At 31.5% G+C, this 16875-nt stretch overlaps 3 protein-coding genes and 1 pseudogene across 3 annotated transcripts; 3 read left to right on the top strand and 1 right to left on the bottom strand.

Annotated features, from left to right (window-relative positions):
* Window positions 1-1105: 1105 nt before the first annotated feature.
* Window positions 1106-1979, bottom strand: LOC113557978. The gene is made up of 3 exons (XM_026963513.1): window positions 1919-1979; window positions 1360-1692; window positions 1106-1290 (listed from the first exon to the last, which is right to left on the bottom strand). Exons 1-3 carry the CDS (start codon window positions 1977-1979, stop codon window positions 1106-1108), a joined length of 579 nt encoding a protein of 192 aa, XP_026819314.1.
* A 33-nt stretch (window positions 1980-2012) lies between these two features.
* On the top strand, window positions 2013-2750 carry LOC113557979 (protein ALP1-like). Its single transcript, XM_026963514.1, has one exon. It carries the CDS (start codon window positions 2013-2015, stop codon window positions 2748-2750), a length of 738 nt encoding a protein of 245 aa, XP_026819315.1.
* Window positions 2751-4865: 2115 nt separating this feature from the next.
* LOC113557980 lies at window positions 4866-5503 on the top strand (annotated as a pseudogene).
* Window positions 5504-10965: 5462 nt separating this feature from the next.
* On the top strand, window positions 10966-11613 carry LOC113557981. Its single transcript, XM_026963516.1, has one exon. It carries the CDS (start codon window positions 10966-10968, stop codon window positions 11611-11613), a length of 648 nt encoding a protein of 215 aa, XP_026819317.1.
* Window positions 11614-16875: the final 5262 nt, after the last annotated feature.

The raw sequence follows: 16875 nt of genomic DNA, 5'->3' as shown, positions 1-16875 counted from the left end.
AATAAAACAGACAACATTGGCTAGTTATTATTGTGTAGAAATAAATTAATGGTAGGTAGTTATACTTTATGTTTAAAATATTAAAAATTATCAAAATACGTATGTTGTAAAAATTACAGGTTCCTACGACTATTTTGTTCGTATAATAATAGGCCGTGATGCCTAACTAAAATACGAGGTGTGTTCAATAAATACCCAGACAAAATTTATTACAAATTATATTTAAAACTTACAAACTATTTAAATGGATCACCTTCAAAATAGTGTCCTTTAGCTTTAATACAATACTCCCAACGGTCTTGCCACTTTTTGAAACATCTTTGAATTTCCTCCATAGTTATAGCCTTTAGCTCTTGTGTCGCGTTAGGCTACGGTTACTATGTATGCGAGTTCTGACGAATTCGTCGTCAGAACAAAGCGGTTACTTTGTGCGCGTTTTTCGACATTCTGGTGGTCAGTATGTTTCTGCCACCCAGCAAAGATGGACGAACTTGATGAATTGTATTTTTTTGAATTTCCGTTATTGAAATTATTGTTGTTAAATGATGGAAAAACAGAGCATGTCAACGAGTTATTTTCTAGAAGAGACGACAAAGGAGAGTTTGAAATGTTATTTCAAGAATTGTGGGATCAACCGTAAAAGTTTTTCGAGTATTTCAGGATGAAACCAGAAACATTTGAATACATACTGGAGAAAATAGAAGAAAGCATTACAAAATTCTCCAATTTTCGTAAATGTATTTCAACAAAACAAAGTCTGGCTGTAACTATAAGGTAAGAAAAAATTAACAATATTAAGTTTTTTACTTCAATAAAAAGTCGAGATATTTATAAATTTAATTTTTATTATTTTTAATTGTTTTAAATATAAATGAAAATACAAATAGTCAAGTGAAATAAAATATGCAGAAAAATTGAACACATCGCACTTACATTTTTAATGTTTTATCGCTATTTATTGTGTTACACTTGAAAAGAACGAAGCAAGATCTTCATGTTGAGTAGTACTCAGTGAAGTTCTCACTTGTGAAATCCAACTACCACTCGTTGATGAACTGCATGATGATACACTTGGTGGTGGACGGTGGGTTGGCTGTAGTGTATGTTAACCTCTGAACTCCCCTAAAAGATCCTCTTCGCAAAACACTTGTTGTAATTTATTCCTCACAAACATTTTTCTTTCTTCTGGTATTTTCCTCAAATATGGCAATAAGCTCATGAGAAAATGATAATCTGGATCTTCGTTTCGAGAAGCTGAATTCTTTTCTTTGAAAAATTGTAATTTTTGTTCTTCGAGCATTATCAATTATTTAACTGCATTGGCATTATTCATTTTGGCAATTTTTTTCTGAGGAGCACTTAAGTTTTGTGGTGGTGTAGTTGTATTCGTTGTGTTTTGAGGAGATTTTATCATCAAGTTTTCATTATCGGGATCATCAGGATCATCGGGATCAGGAGAAAAAGTAGTAGTTAAATTCTGGGTGTCTACATCAAATGTTGTCTCACTCGAAACATTACCCTGCAATTGTCTTTTTTGAAATTGGTCCTTCAAAAATTCCATGCTTTTAAAATAGACCCATCTAGACTCTTTGATGATTCCTCCTTCGTCTCCACTCCGTTTTTTAGGATTCTTGCTCAATTCCTTGCGAAACGTGTCCCTCAGACCTCGCCATTTAGTTTTGGCTGCTTCGCCTAAAATTAGTTGAAAAAAAATAATTCACCAATGACTTTAATGTTGACCAAGAAATATGTTAGCGTATTGAATTATTGTTGTAATTGATATGTTGTATATATTATATATTATATTATATTATTGTATGTATTTTTTTTTATGTTTTTTTTATTTTAATTTTAGATTTTTATCAACTGGGATATCATTTCGTTCACTAAGCTTCTCCTACAGAATTCCACATTGTACTATTCGAAACATAGTTTACGAAGTATGTCAAGCCATATGGGAGTGTTTCTGTGGTATACATATGTCTTTGCCTACTACAGAGAAATGAAAAACTATGGCGAGTGACTTCTACAAAAAATGGAATTTCCCCAACTGCATCGGTTGCATAGATGGGAAACATATTCGCGTGAAATGCCCTAAACAAACAGGATCGATGTATTACAGCTATAAGGGCTATTATTCTGTCGTATTGCAAGGAATATCTGATGCAAATTACAAATTCATTGCTATTGAATTCGGGGCTTACGGTAAACAGAGTAATGCGGGAACATTTTCAGATTCAAATGTTTATCAACGGCTTGAAGCAAACACTTTAAACATACCAGAGAATGAAAATATTCCATTAACTGACATTTCAGCACCTTTTGTTTTGTTGGGTGATGATGCCTATCCTTTAAAATCAAATTTGTTGAAACCATATTCAAGAAAAAGACTCACTATTGAAGAACGTATTTTCAATTATAGGTTATCGAGAGCTAGGCGATGCGTAGAATGTGCCTTCGGTATACTAGTAGCCAAGTGGAGATGTTTAAAAACTGAGTTACAAATCGATCCTGATAAAGTAGACATTGTAGTTAAATGTGTTTGTCTTTTGCATAATATAATCATTGATAAGGAAGGTCTTACATCCTTTGATTTTCCTGAGGTGAGATTTGAGCCCCAACATAATGTGCCAATTTCACGGAGATATAATCACTACGGAAGAATTGCGAATGAAACTAGAGAAACTTTGAAAAATTATTCTATTAGTCCAGCAGGTGAAATCCCGTTTCAATACAATCTACTGTTGTAATCAAGAGCTTCAAATTTATTTTAATTTATTTTGTAATAAAAAATAATTTTTTTAACGGATTATAGTTGTTTTCTATGCTGTTTTCTATTCTATTTACTATGCTGGACAACCGACACGGGCACACACGCTCGTAATTTTTGTCGATAACATACAAAATATCATGGATATTGTCGACTATTATTAGATATATACATTCATATTTAACAAAATAAAATCTAATAATAACTGGTATTTATCGCTTCCCATACTTTTTGGAAATTAATATAACACGAATTGCGACATACTGATATGCGTTGAATACAATTGAATGGTTATAATAGCGTATCAAATAATATAATATGTGTAAATAAATACCGTTTTAAAATAATTGGTTTTTTGTGAATTGTTTTAAAAATATTAGTATATTCATTTCAATATGATATTAAATTAAAAATTGTACTTACTGTTAGTGTTGAGTTCTGTAGCAACTTTCTCCCACTTTTGCCGAGAAATATCTCTGTTGTGGTAATTTTTTTCACACATGTCCCACAAACACCTATTCTCATACACAAGACTGATTAATTTATCGGGATCCATGGTTCAAATAAATAAATAAATTGTAATAATTATATAATTATATAATAATCAAATCTCGTCAAAACAGTCGCAATTCAGACGAAATAATCAAACTTGTTTGAACGCTCAACTGTTTCTGACGACGTCGTGTATGTTGTGACGTACTCAACGCTACCAGTGTAAACAATCTCATTAGAAAACATGTGTTTGTTTGTTTAGACGAATACGTCAGAACTCGTCAGAACTCGCATACATAGTAACCGTAGCCTTATGGATAGTTTCGTCAACGTCTTCGAATCTATGGCCTTTGAGGGTAACTTTTTAGTCTCGGAAACAAAAAAAAATCACATGGAGCTAAGTCAGGCGAATATGGAAGGTGAGGTACCACTGGTATATTTTTAGATGCCAAAAATTCACGTATAAAAAGTGCTGAATGCGCTGGTGCATTGCCATGGTGCAAAAACCATGACTTTGATTTCCACACTTCTGGTCTTTTACGGCGTACTTTCTCTCTTAATCTTTCTAATACTTGTTTATAGAACACTTGATTTATTGTCTGACCCGTAGGTACAAACTCATAATGAACTAAACCAAAAAAATCAAAAAAACAATGAGCATTGCTTTGATGCTTGATCGGACCTGACGACATTTTTTTGGACGAGGTGAATTTGCGGTCTTCCATTGCGATGGTTGCATTTTGGTTTCGGGATCATATCCATTTACCCATGTTTCATCACCCGTAATAATTGATTTAATAAAATTTGGATCATTAGAAACCCGATTTTTTAGTTCTAAACACACTTCAATTCGATGTTCCATTTGCTCCTCCGTTAACAATTTTGCGGACACTCTTTTCATACCCAATTCATCTGATAAAATTGAATGACAAGTGCCAATTGATATGCCAACTTCATTGGCTACTTCTCTAACAGTTTATCTTCGGTCGTTTCTAATTATGTTTTGAACAAGATCAATGGTATCATTTGTTTTTGATGATGATGGACGCCCAGGACGATAATCATCTTCAATGGATATCCGACCTTCTTTAAAACGTTTGAACCGGTCAAAAGTTACACAGCGGCTTAGTGAAACATCTCCAAAAGCCAATTTAATCAGTTCAAAAGTTTCCTTAGCATTTTTACTCCGTAATATTATCCATAGTAAAATCGCGAATTTATACAAAACGACCAACTTTGAACACGTATTGTCGATGACTGATTTGAGATAATGATTATTAGTATATACTGAAATAATGGTCATTATCTCTAGTTTATTTTGGCATAACAACATTATCGATAACATTAACCGTTTTTCTGTAATAATTTTTGTCTGGGTATTTATTGAACACACCTCGTACTTGGCGTTTGCGTCTCACTTCTACTCCCGGATCGACCATCACGAATAACAACGACAATAAATTTATACTAAAAACAGCGATTCACGCCCAATAACGTACATCGTACGTGGTACATAATCTACATAATATTATATAATTCACAGATGACAGTATGCTACATTGCTATAATTATAATAAAAAAATAAAACAATAAATAACGAATAATGTGTTGTACATGTGTGAGTGTGTAAGTCGATTGATGGTGGCGGAGTAGTACGCGGCGATTACCGATACGGCGCGATACCTATTAATATTCGTATGAAGTATATTTAATAATAGTTCATTACATTTTTAAGTTTAAAATAAACAACTACTTACCAACTTATAAAATGGATGTTTGGTTAGGTAGTGATTGCTTGTTTGACGGAAAAGAAAAAAGTAAAGCGGAAAAGAAAGCAGAGGGTGTGGATGAAGGAATGGCTAAAGAAGATGGATCAATTTAGCCATGATCGCTTAGTAGCAGAACTTAAAATAAGTTCAGCCGTTGATTATAAAAATTATCTACAAATGGATGCAGATACCTTTGGTGAGCTATTGGAAAAAATAAGACCTTTAATTGAAAAACAATGTACACATATGAGGGACTCAATTACGACAGAACAAAGACTATTGTCTACTTTGAGATACCTTATAAGCGGCGACTCCTTTGAAGAGCTGAAATTCCAAACTGCCATCGCAGCTCAAACTCTTGGAAAAATAATTGTTGAGACCTGCGAAGCTTTGATTTACGTTTTAAAAGGATGTATTAAGGTAAATGTTATGTAATTATTATTGATTATTTATTGTTTTAACTGTTATGAAATTATTACATATATAGTATAATTATATTATTACTTATTAATCATTAATTTATAATAATAATTATAAATATATTATACAACATTGAATATTCATTGATACTGGTTATCGTTAAGAGGATCATTAATTGTATATCCATCTGATGTGGAGGGTTGAGGTGTGGCTGGAACTGTTGAATATTGCAATGTATGTGGTTGTTGTTGTGGACTAGGTGTATATGATTGTAAGTATGGAGAGGGTCCTGAATAATGTGAAGACAATGAAGATGGGCTATAATAGTGTGGATGCTGAATGTGACCTGTTAAATGTGCAGTGATTGGTACAGGTGAATGATTAATGCTAATAGAGTTTCTGTGGAGATTGCCCAGTCGTCCTTCATAAATAATGTCATCAATAAATTTTTTTCCGTATAATTGCTGGTCTGCTTTCATTTTGTCAAATTCTATGCCCCACGCTTTTGCCAGGACTTGTAAATCGGAGGTGGGTTTTTGGAAACGTTGACAAGCCATATCTAACAGTTTAGTCCTTTTAGTTTCTTCGTCTGTGGGTGCCTTTTTTTTTTGAGAGCAAATTTTATATTCGGTGTACTCTGTAGTATTGTTTGAAATAAAAAGCTATCTTCCACAACCTTAAAACTATAGAATATAATATCAAAGGTCTTAGATTTAAATTTGAACTTTCTCTAACTTATAATATAATATTAATAATATTTTGTAGTCGCGCCGCGTACACCGTTCACTACACACGTGTTCTGTACATCGCTCCGTATAAATCCGTGTTACTTTAACCGAAATGAAATAAAAAAATTTTCATTTTACACCACTGAATGCGTAATGAAAATCTATACATAAAACCGTTTTTAAACACATCGGAAAATCTAAACTTTGTCGATAATTTAAAAAAATTGAGAATTTATAATTATTAAATTATTAAATTACCAATTATCTACTCACACGACCACACCGGCTATCGGACAGCCGGCGATCATTAGTCTACACCGTTATCGCGTCGCAGCGTCATTAACTATCTATACATACAATGGCTCCGAAACCACCTATCAACAAATACAAACCAAGTAAATCAAGTCAATCAATACCCAGTCTATCTACATCTCAAAATAGCCCCACAAAAAGTCGTATACAGAGTGCATCAAGTGACGTATTTAATTCATCAGTTGAAATGGATGAATCCCAAGTTACATTACCCACGGGATCTACATCCAAACGAAACCTCTCATCTACCGATAACCCAGAACCTAAAAAAAATAAATCTATTTTTATAACGGCTAACAGATATTCGCCGCTCGCTACAGAGAACGAAAATAACGAAAATACTTCACACTATTCCCAGAGAAATGTAACAGAAATCACTGATGACTCACCTAATAATAAGATCAAACTCCCACCACCAATATTTGTCCGTGGTGTATTAGATTTTGTCGAACTTCGCAACCAATTAATAAAGCTAATTGGTTCTGAAAATTTCTCCTTCAAATCGTCAACAAACGATCTAAAAATACAAACTACCGAACCAGAGTCATACCGTAAATTAATACACTATCTGAAAGATAAAAATGCGCAATATCACACATACCAACCTCAAGAGGATAAAGCCTTCCGAATAGTTATCCGGAACCTACATCCATCGACACCGACAGACGAAATAGGAATAGCTATTGAAGAAATAGGCTTTTCGGTCCGACAAGTAACTAACGTACTCAAGAAAATAACAAAGGACAAACTGCCAATGTTTTTTGTTGATCTAGAACCAGCCCCAATCAATAACGATATATTTAATGTAACATCCCTACTCCATACCAAAGTAAAAATAGAGGAGCCACACAAACGAAGAGATATCATTCAATGTCAAAATTGTCAGGACTACGGCCACTCAAAAAAATACTGTTCATACCAGCCTAGATGTGTCCGCTGCGGTGAAAATCATCCAACCAGCAACTGTACCAAATCATACGAGACTCCTGCCAAATGTGCCCTGTGCCAATGTGACCACCCAGCAAACTACAAAGGATGCCAAGTGTATAAGCAGCTCCAACGTTCCCGCAAACCAACCACAAATAATCTCAAACCAAACTTGACCAACTCAAACTCAACTGTCATAAGGAATGTAAGTATAAATAATAATGAATGTAAAACTACCCAACAGCAACCAACACAATCAAACCCTAATCCATACCAAACTCACTCTTATGCTCAGGTCACATCTGACCAAAATCCTAATGCGTCTAATAATAATGAAAACGCGACTCTCTCAAACTTCATAAATGAATTCAAAGCACTGATAAACCCTTTGCTATCCCTTCTCACTACAGTTCTCGATCGTCTACTCGCCCAGAATGCCAAATAACTCTCTCACTAATTCATCTTTAGTCATCCTACTATGGAACGCCAATGGCTTACAAAACCACAAAAACGAACTAATCATTACGTTAAATGATAAAAGAATCGACTTAGCCCTTATTTCGGAAACACATTTTACTCCCAACACAAAATTTAAAATTCCAGGCTATACCCTAATTTCCTCAAACCACCCTGATAACACTGCCCACGCTGGCGCCGCAATTCTTATCAAATCAACACTACAATTTACTCCTCTTCCAAAAATAAATAAGGATTTCCTCCAAGCAGCATTAATAAATATTAACTTAAATCATGTACCAATCAAAATCGCAGCAGTTTATTGTCCCCCTAAACACAAAATCACACCACCACAATACGAAACATTCTTTAATTCTCTCGGCCACTACTTTATCGTAGGAGGTGACTTAAATGCAAAAAATCAAATTTGGGGCTGCCATTCCACAAACCCTAAAGGACACGCCTTACTCCAAATCATTAGCTCGAACCACTACTCTACAATAACACCTTCCAACCCAACCTACTGGCCAACATCCCCTAGAAAACGTCCAGACATCTTAGATATATTTATAGTAAAAATCCCAAACAACATCAATCATCAAATTCAAAATTTACTAGACCCATGTTCCGACCACTCTCCAATTCTTCTATCTATCGATGCACTACCTTCATACCAAAATACTAAACCTACTCTAATAAACGGCCTAATGAACTGGGACAAATTTCGTAAAACCATCGATCAAAAAATAAACCTAAACACTCGTTTAAAATCACCAGACGACATCGAAGATGCGGTGTCTCACTTCACTGAAAACATCCAATCTGCAGCATGGAATGCGTCGACCAAAACTCAAAAACACAGTTCAAACTCACTCTTGATACCCACCCACATCCGTGAGCTCATAGCGCACAAACGCCGTGCTAGATCCCGCTGGCAACGCACCAGACTTCCCTCGGATAAAAATTATTACAACAACCTTACACAAACTCTTAAACGAAAATTATCTCAAATAAGAAATGACTCATATAGCAATTGGATCACATCACTCACCTTAAAAGACGGATCTTTATGGAGGGCCACTCGAAATTGTCTCAAGCAACAAATAACGCAAACCCCTTTGAAAACTACAAATGGAACTTGGTGTAAATCGGATAATGAAAAAGCAGAAACTTTTCGTGCTCATCTCGCAGAAGTCTTCCAACCTCACTCTGATTTAGAAAATTATACACGCACACAAAATATAGAGAACTCATTAACTTCTCCCTTACCATTATATCTTGCTCCAAAACCTTTTTCTCCAGGTGAAATCCAACACTTAATAAAATCATTCCCATTTAAAAAAGCACCCGGCATAGATTTAATTACAGCAGAACTAGCTAGGGAACTTTCAAAAAAAGCGTTGATCCACTTAACCCACATATTAAACTCCATACTAAGACTTTCCTATTTTCCTCTTCAATGGAAAGTATCAGTAATAATCCTAATTCCAAAACCAGGCAAGCCTCCAGACATTGCATCATCCTACCGTCCTATTAGCCTTTTGCCTTTCTTTGCAAAATTAACTGAAAAATTAATACTTAAACGTATTTCAAAAATCATAAATGACAAAAAAATAATTCCCAACACGCAATTTGGCTTCCGAAACAAACATTCGACTTTACACCAAATACACCGTATAACAGACTCTATTTCCTATGCATTGAAAAAAAAACTATACTGCTCCGCTGTATTATTAGACGTTGCCCAGGCATTTGACAAGGTATGGCATCCCGGCCTTTTATTTAAACTAAAAGCGATTCTCCCTTCTCCTTATTTCTTATTTTTTAAGTCGTACTTAGAAAATCGTAATTTCGTTGCACAGGTAGGATCAGTCTTCTCAAAATTATCTCCAATCCTTGCTGGTGTCCCACAAGGAGCTATTTCGTCTCCAATTCTATACAATATATACACAGCGGACCAACCTACCACCCCTCAGACCAATGTTGCTGAATTTGCAGACGATAAAATTATCTTCACCTCGCACGATAGCCCGCAAACTGCCTCCCAACATCTACAAACCCACCTTAATTTGATGGAACCGTGGTATTCCAAATGGAGAATAAAAATCAACAATGAAAAGTCCTCGCACATCACATTTAGTCTCAAACAAAATACAATTCCCCCAGTAACTCTAAACAATAAAATCATTCCTCAAACATCTAGCGTACGTTACCTAGGTCTAATACTAGATAAACGTTTAACCTGGGCCGAACATTTAAAAAAAAAACGAATCCAATTAAACATCAGACGTAAATCCCTCCATATGCTCCTCGGCAAAAACTCCACAATTAGCCTTAAAAACAAACTCCTATTATACAAAACTCTGCTAAAACCGATGTGGGCATATGGAATCCAACTATGGGGTTCTGCTAAGAAGTCAAATATTAATCAAATACAACGTTTTCAATCCATAACATTACGAATGATTACAAAAGCACCTTTTTACATCTCAAATCACACACTTCACACTGATTTAAACATCCAAACAGTTCCAGAGGTAGCAAAATCATCCTACAAATTATACCGCTCCCGTCTAGCAAACCACCCAAACCCTCTGATCCTTGCCCTCGACTCTATCAACATACCTGGTGACCCTCCAAGAAGGCTGAAAAGAAACTGGTGCAGAGACCTAGCAATAACATAATTAAAAAAAAATAATAACTCTCATTACCCACACAAAACCCCTCAAGCCATAAGTACTACTGTTGGGTAGTTCCTTAGAATCATGTCAACTCACGTTAAAATTATAAATACCGCATATATGCCTATTGTAAATAACCTTACAGATTGTATATTTTCAAATAAAAAAAAAAAAAAAAAAAAAAAAAAAATAATATTTTGTAATTGAAGATACCAACAAATGAAAATGATTGGAAGGCTATTGCAAAAGAATTTGAGAAAAGATGGAACTTTCCACATTGCATTGGCGCAATTGATGGTAAACACATTACCATCCGAAAACCACCAGGAACAGGCTCCTATTATTTTAATTACAAACTATCATTCACCATTGCCTTAATGGTAATAGTGAATGCTAATTACGAATTCATAATGGTAAATGTTGGAGCCAATGGAAGAATTTCCTATGGAGGAGTGTTTTCTAATACCCAGTTCTGTAAGCGACTTGTAAAAAACGAACTATACATCCCTCAGCCTAATAATTTACCTAATAGTGAAATAAAACAGCCATATGTTTTGGTAGCAGATGATGCATTTTCTCTTATGGACAACTTAATGAAACCATTTAGTAGAAAAAACCTGACCACAGAACAAGCTATATTTAATTATAGATTATCTCGTATTGTTAGACGTATTGTGGAAAATGCGTTCGGAATATTATCATCCCGGTTCCGAATATTGTTAAGAGAAATTAATTTATGCCCAGAAAAATCCACTCTGATTGTTCTAGCATGTACTCATTTACATAATTATTTACGAATGAAAAAAGTCGAGTCATACTATCAAGGAGGTTTTGATGTTGAAAATACAATGACAGGAGAGATGGTAAACGCAGACTGGAAATCAGATCGATTGTTACTTCCTCAACAACAACTTTCAGGGCGAAATACCACTGTATCAGCAAAAGAAATACGCTTAAATTTCTCACACTATTTCAATAGTGAACAAGGCTGTACCATGGCAGAACGAGATCATAAAGTAGTTACTTACATTTACATATGTCATTGTTCAATGTTTTAAATTGTTGTATAGGGCTCCGCCCGCTAATATAAAAATTAATAATAGGTTTTGTGTAATAACTCATTTTTTTTTTCATTTCTCTATCTATCAATTTGCTACACGATTTTTAAATATTTTTTAAATCCTTAACAATAAACGTTTAAACCACAATACAATGAAATTCCTTATTTTTTTTTTTTTTAATCCTATATGAAGTTTAAATTAAATTAATCACTAATAACAGAACAATAAATATTATTACTATTGTACAATAATATTATTGGTACACAATAATTGATAAAATTATAATCTATTGTACTTGACGTATTAATACGTCAAAATATAGAACACAGAGCGACCAACTACCGTTTACGACAATATAATAAATGTTTATTATATAAGTAAATATTATAATATATTGATTATTATACATAAATTAATATATTATGCTATACTAAAAATAGACCATTGTCGCTAAAGAAAATATAAATATTAAAAATAGTCATAGGCCGAGGCCATCGACAGTGGAATACAATATGATATTATTAATATTATGCTTACCGCTTCATCGTTGTTTTCCTCGACTACATCGACAATTTCATCAATACTATCTAATGTGGAAGTACCTTGCAATTGAGTCTCTTGATCTCTTAAAAAATCAATTTCATAGTAATACCGCCAACTTGGTTCATAAATATCATCAGCCCCTGAACCTGATTTTTGGCTGGATTTTACTTTCTTCAATTCTCTACGGTATGATGTACGAAGAGAATTTATTTTGGCACGCACTAAGTCCCTATTCGCTTGTGGATCAATTTCTTTCATTTTATCGACCAGTTTTTTGTACACATCTTTCTTAATTCTATTTTTATAGACTTCGCTTTCCACAATTCAGGAAACGTCTGATAAAGGGCGATAAATTCAAGTCAAAATGTCTTATCGTCATCAATTTTAGTCGCCATAGTTCTAAAAATTAAATTTTATATTTTAATTATAATATATTAATTATTATTACTAGTAAAGTAAGTATGATAATTAATAATTAATATTACCTATTTCAATATTTCATATGTTTTTCCAATCGTCTGGAGGATTTTGACGGCCGATGTTTGTCAAACACGTACAACAGATTGTCAATCGCTAATCGATTGAACGTACAAATTTCGAACTCGACCGATTTGTTTCAAACCGTTGCGCAACTACTCAAACTACGCCATACACACTCAAAATGTTTGCGCAAATTTGTTTGACGTGTATGGGGGCCTTTACAACGTATGTTTTTGTACAATATTTAATATGAAATCACAATAATAACAGTAAAAGAATAATTTTTAAATGCAAAAGATACTGAACATATTACATACATTAAATTTAAAATAAAATTAGGTTATTGAATAGTTCAATATATTTTTTTAAGTAAGACATTTTTGAATGCTCCCTAAGTACTATATTGGTAGAACAATATTTTAATTTAAAAAATGTATCAAAGTTTAGCGCCCCCATTTCATTGGCGTCCGAGGCAAATGCCGCAGTCGTCTCACCCTTGCTACGGCCCTGTAAGTCCATAAATGAATCACAAACATTAAGTATTATTCATGTAATAAACATCATAAAGAGTATTAAATAACATAAAATTATAAAAATATATGAACATAATATTTAATGATACTGCCATTTGTCAATTCAATATAGTTAAAACAATTGTGAAATGTATTATATTATATTTAAAGTCATATCGAGTTTCGATCAATTACAATAAGTGACACCTAAATATTATTATAATTTTCAATAAATAATTAATTAAAATAATAATTTTATAATGCTTCATCACATATCTTGATAAAATATATTTACTTTTAAAAATTATATATTTTTATTGCTAATTATAGCAATACAATTAAAATGATACGACCAAATTTTCAAGAGTTAACTTTTAAATTATAATGACAATATTTTGGATAATAAATAATTCAATACTTTTAAATCATACGTAAATAAATTAAACTGATACTGACTATAATGATTTATTTGATACATTAGACGATACAAATTAATTTTTAAAAACAATAATAAATCGGTCGATATCTCATAATATAACGAACAATGCTATTACTATGTTAAGCATTAATTTATTGAAGTATTCACAATTAAACAAAAACCTAACCTAACCGATCAAGTCCGATACGTATATTTATAATAGGTTTATAGAGAATAATTTAAAAGATTGAATTGATTAATTAATACAACTTCATTAATATTTTGTCAATTGTATTCGCATTAAAATAGACAGTACCGGGCGGTTGCCCGGGGCGCTACTTTTATATGGACGCTTTTAATATACGAATATTTTATAAATTTGAGTGTAATATTTATTCAAATTGACAATAGTATATATATATATATCTAAATGACTAAATTATCCATGACAGAATATTCTGTTATATATTACGTTATATACGTTACTTTCCAGTTTCTATTATTACTTTACAAATAGTGAAAAAATAATATACAATAATATAGATATAACCATTAACTCGGGAAAACCAAAAAAAAAAAAATATGCGTTATAACCGATACGTTTGAGATATAAGATAGCCGCTATTGGGCTGTGTTAGTTATTATTATAGTTATTAATCGCACAATTTATCGTCTTCTATCGTCTTTTATTGTCGTTATCTGAAATGTTCGATTATCGTATGTTATATATGAAATAAGAATACGATGTACAATTATTTCACATTTTAGTTTTGCTAGTGAAGTTGAACAGTTATTAGCGGTGTCGCCGGTATCTGCCAAAAGTATGTAAGTATTTTTAAATAATAAAAGCAATTTTGAATTTACTCATTTGTAATAATAAATTATAAACAGCGCTCATAAATGAATGCAATTTTATTCAACATATTAATTGGTAAACAAAAAATCGTAAAAGAAAACTAGAACAGCAATTACAAGTAGAAAAATGTCATAATTTTTCGTACAATATAATATTAAATATACTAATATTAACGTACAAAACCCTAATGTGACATTTGAGAGTGAATTAGAAGATAATTCTAATGAAATAAACGATTTTACTAATAGTTCTAGTAATGACAAAGAATGTAGTAATATTTATAATATACTCTCAAATGATCCAAAAAATATCGATTTGAATGAATCTTTTGACGTAATAACTAATTTAAATAATTACAATGATATAGCATATTGGCCTGAAAAATAACATCTACTGACAAAGATTATTTGATAACAACAAGACCCAAAATGTCTATTGATTATATGAAGAATTTTAATTTTCCAAAAGATAATAATAACCGTAGTTTTTCATATTCTTTTTTTTTCGAACCATAAGTAATGGAGAAAATATTTAAGAAAATGGTTAGTGTATTTCGAATTAGTTAATGCAGTATTGTTTTTTTTGTAAAATATTTGATCCTACGAGTCGATCTAGTTTAACCAAAGATGGGTTAAAAGACTGGAAACATATACACAACTATTTAAAAACACGAGAATTCGCCTCATCATATCAAATGTGCACAGCAAGTGGTTAGAAACTAATATAAGGCTTAAAGAAAACAAATAGTTGCTGAAAGAGAACATCTATATTATATAGATATATGATATCTCTATAAATATATTGTTAATAATTAAAAAGCCGTACATAAGTATGAATGATACACACTTAGTACCTATGTCTAGGTGTAGTGAAAAAATTAATAATGTGATGTGTAGATAAATTCTATATTACAAGTTTCCTTAATAAATCAATAAGTAATAACCATTTGTAATAACTTTGACACAAATTAAGTAATCTCATTTATAAGCAGGTCCAGTCATCTTAAGAAATACATTCAGTGACAAATACTATTTTTGTTTTATTAGTCACTACAAATATGAGTTTGAATTCTACACACTATTCAAATACCTAGCTATATTAAAAACTTAAAATTAGGTGTAATGGTTGTTCGTGATTTATCAGAATATACTTAGAATCAAATGTATTTTTAAATGTTTAGCTATAAATGGTAAAAGATGCAATAAATGTATATCTTAAGCTAAAATGATGAATGTAAAAGTTATTAATTGTTTATAATATTATTATTCAAAACTATAATAATTGTATAAGATATATAATGTTTTTATAACCATTATATAGTTCTGTTTTTAAACATGAGATATATTTGTAATACTATGATATAGAATAATATATAAAAAATAAGTATAGAGCTATCCTATATAAGAGCTTCCACTAGGTCTTCCTAATTTTTATATAATTTATATATTCACTCATCAAAGCAAAGATTACTTGCTATTGGAGAAAACTAATATGTACATAATTAATATTTGCAATTCATGTTTTAATATAAACATTAAAATATTGATAGTATTATAAATAAATATGTTAACCAATTATAAATATTCATAGTAAAACATAACAAACAAAATTTTAAAAATATTTAACTAATCAATGGTCAATGATTATTCAATAACTAAAAAAAAGAAAAACACTTAATTTTTAAAGTATAATTATTTATTGAAATTAATAATTAAAATGATTGATAAATTCTAAAAAATGAATACCTATTTATGTAAGGTGTTGATGTTCACTTGGTACACTTATCATACCAACCTCTTCACCGAAACTCCAAGCTGTAAAATTAATTTAAATTATTAAAGAAACTATATCTTGACTAAAGATAGGTAATAAAGATTGAAGAACAGACATTCAATAGTATTTAAAAAGGGAAGGAATTGGAATTAGTGGGTTATAAAGATTTCTTCTAGAATTTTCTATAAGACTATAAAGGATCACCACTCCAAAGATTTGCAAAATTTGATTACTTAAATTAGTTAAAAAAATATTTGATTATATATAATATTAAGTATAAATTAGAATAACATAATATCCCACAAATGACATATTTAAAGTATGTATATTTACCTAGGTTAAAAATTAAACCAAAATAATCTATTTTTTTGTTTTTTGTTCTTTTTTATGTTTGCATTAGTCATTATTTTTTCCATTGTTTGTTTTCTGTAATTTATACAATAAATATTAATTAATTATTGAACAAAATCAAATAGTTAATTTAAAACAGAGTACCATGTTATACAATTTCATTGCAGTGTAGTTTTAACTTAATTATTATATGATTTGTAAATTTTGGCTCATCAAATAAACACACGATAATCTATGTATTATTCCAACTGTCTATAAAAAGTTTCAACATTTGTTAACGTTATAGTTATGCTGGTCTTACCTATACCATCTGATGTCAGTTTTTT

This window comes from Rhopalosiphum maidis, chromosome 3 (genome assembly GCF_003676215.2).
Source record: "Rhopalosiphum maidis isolate BTI-1 chromosome 3, ASM367621v3, whole genome shotgun sequence".
Taxonomy (NCBI): domain Eukaryota; kingdom Metazoa; phylum Arthropoda; class Insecta; order Hemiptera; family Aphididae; genus Rhopalosiphum; species Rhopalosiphum maidis.
The sequence above is the reverse complement of the archived record's forward strand: the minus strand, read 5'-3'. Positions and strand labels throughout refer to the sequence as shown.